Source organism: Mus caroli, unplaced genomic scaffold (genome assembly GCF_978045245.1).
Source record: "Mus caroli unplaced genomic scaffold, Mus_caroli_1 scaffold_9, whole genome shotgun sequence".
NCBI lineage: Eukaryota > Metazoa > Chordata > Mammalia > Rodentia > Muridae > Mus > Mus caroli.
The window spans coordinates 128,244,949-128,250,196 of NW_028227264.1; the positions used below are offsets into that span (position 1 = coordinate 128,244,949).

A 5,248-nucleotide genomic window follows, 5' to 3' on the forward strand; every position below is an offset into this window, starting at 1 on the left:
GAGGCGGCGGCAGCCAGACCGATGCCGGGATCTGGGTGCTCAGTGGTGGCGGCTCCATCTCCATCAGGGGCTTCACCTGAGGAGGGACCGGCCCCCCCACCGAGCCCCCCCCATTACGGCCATCTCCCCCCTCCCGAGTAACTTCCGGTCCCACTCTTCGCGACAGGCGACTGGGCCAAACACCGAGCGCCCCCAAGCCGGGGAGACTGCTGAGGGAAAAAAAATAAGGGAGAGGAGCTAGGGGAGAATAGCCGAGCGCCGAAAGATTTAAGTCCAAAACGCCTTGTGGTGCAGAGGTTAAGTCAAATCTATCCTTCATCTGCATCTAATTTGCAAACTAGGTGCACACTACTATTCCTCATCTGCATCTAATTTGCAAACTAGGTGCACAGTGGTCGCCCCGCGTGCCTCCACATGTCTGTCCCTGGTGCCAAGGTTTGCCCCTGCCCTCCCTAAGATAATATTGATTTCTTTCCTTTTTGCATTCATTGTCAATCCTGCCTAGAGAACAGGAATTGGGGAAACGGTTTGAGGGCAACAAATTTTTTTTTTTTTTAAATCACTTCTCTCTTTATAGGTATCTCCAGGTCAGTCATTTAGGTAGTGCTGCAGATGACAGCGGATCTGAGAAGGGAGACACATTCCTTGATTTTTCTAGCAACTACACCTCCCTCCCGCTAGCTTTGGGTTAGTATCATACCTCCTTCTTGCAACATGTTCACTGTCCAGGCCCAAGAGATTCCAGTCATAATCTTAAACAGACACTTTATTGGAATAATTTTAAAAGTAGCACTCTACGAGGGAAATCCCCTTGCATCCCAGAGGCAATTGAAAATAGTTATGTAGCTGGGCAGAGGTGGCGCACCCCTTTAATCCCAGCATTCTGGAGGCAGAGGCAGGCAAACCTCTGAGTTTGAGATCAGCCTGGTCTACAGAGTGAGTTCCAGGACAACCAGGGCTACACAGAGAAACCCTGTCTTGAAAGGGGAAAAAAAAAACAAATAACAAGAAAAAGATGATGAAGAAGAAAAAAAATGTACAGTAATTACACATTCCACACACCACGCACACATCTGAAGAATCTAAGCAATGCAAAATAAGGCCCAGATGGGGGGGCATCAGAAGTAGAGGTGACCATAGGGTAAGAAAGAAGTGTTTTCCAAGCTGCTCTCTCACCCACGCAGCCTCTCTCCAAGCACAGGGTCAGGGGCCAGAAGAGATGTGTGTGCCGAGGTACAGCTTAAGGCACAGTACATACAAGGTTACGAATCAAGGAGAGGAAGGAAATGTTTATCTACAGCAATGAGGATTAAGGCTGGGTTGGTGAAGAGGTCTAGGTGGTTCTTTGGGTACAAATGGTGCCGTTCCATGCTTTCATGGGACCACCTGAACATGGACACGGTGCCAGGCATTGCTGAGTACACCCCGAAGGTTCCAGATTGGGGCTACGGTGTCTGGCTGCACATTGTAACTGTCATCTACAGCTTTGCAGATGATGTTCAATTCCTTTTGCTCAGCTGGCACCTGAGCTTTCAACTGCCATATTCGCCAAGCCCAGGCCTTCCTGGGACGTTGTTCCTCTCCCTCTAGCTCAGCTTCCTGCCAGGTTAGTCCCCCATCCACAGACACATCCACTCGAATCACAGCCCTGCCACCACCACTCCATGCATAGCCCTTGATAGTCACCTCGCCTGACTCTACAATGGCCCCATCTTGAGGTTGTGTGATAGCTGACTGGATAGGGAGTTCCTGAATTGATGGAGCTAGGTCAAAGTTTACCGTGTCCCAGTCCACAGATGGAGAAAAGCCTTTGTAATCCCGCCTCTGCCAGTGACTATAACTCTCCTCTGACTCCACACTCACTCTGCCCAGCCATTTGACGTGGCGGGCACCTACTACACCAGGAACCACCACCCGTACAGGGAAGCCATGGTCACGAGGTAGAGGCTGACCATTCATTTCATAAGCCAGGAGGACCTCGGCTTCAGGATCCATGGCCCGAGCCAGAGGGATAGATGCTCCATAGGCAGTTCCAGTGGGATCTGAATCCAGTCCTTCAAAACAGACATGGGCCTCAGAGTCACAGAGTCGATGACCAGCCTGGGCTAACACATCACAGAGCCGGGCCCCAGCCCAGCGTGCTGTGCTGATGGCCCCTGTTCTCCACTCCAGACCTTTCACTTCCTTGACCTTACTCATTTCGGAGCGCCGGTTACCAGCACACTGCAGAGTGACAGTGACCTCATGTTTGGGAAACTTATGCAAATCATCCAAGGACAGAGACAGTGACTGACCTCCAGGTGCCCCTACTACATGTAAGCGATAGGTGTGTGGGTCCAGGTTAGGTACAGGCAGATGGTTACGGGTGAAGAAAATAGGATTTGGTGTGATGTAGCCTTCTGTTAGCAGTTCAGGAGGAGGCTCTGCATTAAAGGGGCGCTGGCTATTAATCCTCAGGGCTGGATGACGAATAGGATCATCAGCATAAGGGTCAGAGGCTTCCAAGGAGGGGGACATGCTATCTTCGGGGTTCAGTTCCCCAATCTTATACTCGGCCAGTAACTCACGTACATGGGGCTGGTTGTGCACAGCATAGAGGGCCCAGAAGGGTTCTAGGGGACCTCCAGCTGCTAGCATCAGTTTCGATGGTCCTCCTGGATGCAGGTCCACAAATTTTGTGACATCGAAGACCTCAGAGCCTAGAGTTACCCAGACTCCAGTTTTAGGGTTGTTGTGAGAACGCACATCCTCTTTAGAGTACATCCGTGGTGACTCCTGGGAAGCCTGAGGGTTGAGGAGGGAGAAAGCGAAAGGAAGAGAATATTAACTCACTTTAGGTCATTCTGACCCCATCTACAGTCAGTCTGGGAAATTAAGGGAGCAGGTTGTATTTCTGCAGTGCATGAAGACAGAGCCTATAAGATCCCTTTGTTCCAACATGGAAGCTCTTTTCCCACTTACCCTACATCGTTGCTCATGGTAGACCAGCACCGCACCCAGGCCTAACAGGGTCCCCATGACTTTCCATCTCCGAGTCCTTGAGTTATCATCAGAAAAGGTAAGGCTGGGATGCTGGGGCTTAAGTGAATCATTTGTGGAACATGCTTGAATGCAGAGCCTCAAGGGGGTTGACTTGACTCTGGAAGACAGAGATATTAGTAGCACAGAACATCCCAAGAAAGCACCAGTGAAGTAGTGTGGTCGGTCACCTCTCCCTCATTAGTCACCGGTTTGCAATTGGAATTTGGTTTCTTCCGGATGGGTAGGACCAGTGAAATATGACTTTCTCTTTCCTCCATCACTGTACTATATTATATGTCAGATAAGATAAATATCTACCAGATAAGATAATTATGAGATAGACTAGGAGATAAGTACTGGCTTGGGATAACCTACCTGATGGCCTGTGGGAGCCTCACAACCACGGATCTGTATAGCCGCAGCAGCATCGTGGCAAGATCTACAACAAGAAGATAGATTCTAGGTTTCAAACCAAGAAAACCCCATGTTTGGGAGACCTGAGAATGCATGGTCTAAATGTGTTATTAAGAGTACACTTGGAGCACTTCAGAGACACACTGTGCAGAAAGGAATGGGGTGGAGTGGGGAATGGAAAGGTACAGAGGCTTCTAGAAAGAACAATGCCCCCAGGCAGAGGAACTAAAGGACAGATTAGAGGTTTGCTAATTTTTTTTTTTTAATGATGCTGTGTATTGAACCTAAGGTCTTGAGAATATTATAACTCTACCACTGAGTCATATCCCCAGCCTCTACTTTATAATTACTTCTAAATTGAGACTGATGAAAACAGACAAGAGATGGTGGCAACCTAATGGGGTGAAGGAGCCAGAATCCTGGAAGCAAACTGCCTGGGGTTTGCAAAACCAGGCCTTGTCATTAACCAGCTCCCATGGCAACACAGCGGGCCTCTCTGAACTTGTATCCTCATCTCTACCCAGCGGAACTGATACGAAGAGTAAACAAGTAATAACATTCACTCAGGCCTTTCCTCTTTTCTCCCTCCACCCTTCTAAAATAAATACCCCATCTGAGAACTGAACCTCAATTCAGAGTCTCCACCCTGACCTCGTAGTCTATGGCATTCTAGTGATCTCAGCAAACTGAGCAGAGTCAATGGCCAGGGTGTCAGGGGATGGGCTAGAGAAGGAAGTTAGTTTTTCTGCTCTCTGTCCTGCTGAGGTGTCTTCCTCACAACCTAGTGCCTCTCTGACCCAGGACGGTCAAAGTGGAGAGGAGTAAGAAGCCGCCGGTTGCTGAGATGCTAGAGATGGGACTCTTACAAATGGCGAAGGAAGATGGAAAAAGCGAATTTTTCTCCTCTTTACGCCTGGGCCACGGGGATCCCTAATCTTCCTGCCATCTACTCTTAATTTCAGCAACCTGCTTTTTACCAGCCCCGTTCCAGGTTTGGGAGGAGCGGCCTGCTAAATACCGAAATGCTACTCCGTGGTGCAAGAGTAGTCCTTACTCTCTGGGACACTTTAGGTAGGAGGGTGTGTCTGTCCAGAATTCGGACAGAACACCAGCCTGCGACCCCAGGAGCACACCGACATCATATATGGAGATACTGGTTCTTTTGCTACTGCTAAGATTTGGAGTTTGCTCCAAGTTACTCCAAGATTTGGCGGCACTGGCCGCCTTGGTCCCACCGTTGCCCTCCCTCCTTTCTCTCCCGGTCGCAGTCCCCTTACCCGGCTGGATGTCTGCAGCGGAACAATTTCACCCGCCCCGTGCCCGGCTAGAGCGGCCTAGCGCGGAGGGGCGGGGCGGGGCGGGGCTCGGCCGTGACGTGTACAGTTTGTGCAGGCGTCCTCACGCCCCTCGCCCGCTCCGCAGCCATTGGCCCCTAGCTTTGCAGGCTCTTGACGAGGACTGTCAACTGTCGCCCGGTCGCCGGGTCGCCGGGTCGCGAAGCGGGGGGCGGGGCGTCGCCGGGTCCTGGATGGTACAGGCCTCTGCCTCCCGGGGACCGGAGTCACACACTGGTGACCAGAGCCGACCGCAGCTCCGTAGGGAATCGTGAGGCCCCACTGATGCTCTGCATCTATACAGTGGAAGGTGACAAGGGCTTGAAAGGTGGCCACGAGGATGGGGACCACATTCCCGGGGAAGACCCAGGGTTTTGCGGATATGTCCCGCGCCTCGGTAGTTCGGTGTTGCAACGTTGAGTCCTAGGGAAAGCAAGGCCAGGAATAACGGCAGAAATGATGCCCAAAATAGTGGCTCA

The 5,248-nt window shown here is 51.1% G+C and overlaps 1 protein-coding gene across 1 annotated transcript; it reads right to left on the reverse strand.

Moving 5' to 3' along the window:
- Positions 1-748: 748 nt before the first annotated feature.
- Positions 749-4,849, reverse strand: Suox (sulfite oxidase). The gene is made up of 4 exons (XM_021174274.3): positions 4,713-4,849; positions 3,397-3,460; positions 2,962-3,139; positions 749-2,784 (listed from the first exon to the last, which is right to left on the reverse strand). The coding sequence occupies exons 2-4, from the start codon at positions 3,447-3,449 to the stop codon at positions 1,375-1,377; spliced, it is 1,641 nt and encodes a 546-aa protein (XP_021029933.1). The 5' UTR covers positions 3,450-3,460; positions 4,713-4,849; the 3' UTR covers positions 749-1,374.
- Positions 4,850-5,248: the final 399 nt, after the last annotated feature.

Excerpts from the sequence above, each read along its gene's own strand:
- Suox (XM_021174274.3), bottom strand. The coding sequence starts at position 3,449 with ATGCTGCTGCGGCTATACAGATCCGTGGTTGTGAGGCTCCCACAGGCC. Across the intron at positions 3,140-3,396 it reads AGGCTCCCACAGGCCATCAG|AGTCAAGTCAACCCCCTTGA; the intron begins GTAGGTTATCCC and ends TCTGTCTTCCAG. Across the intron at positions 2,785-2,961 it reads ACCATGAGCAACGATGTAGG|GCTTCCCAGGAGTCACCACG; the intron begins GTAAGTGGGAAA and ends CTCAACCCTCAG.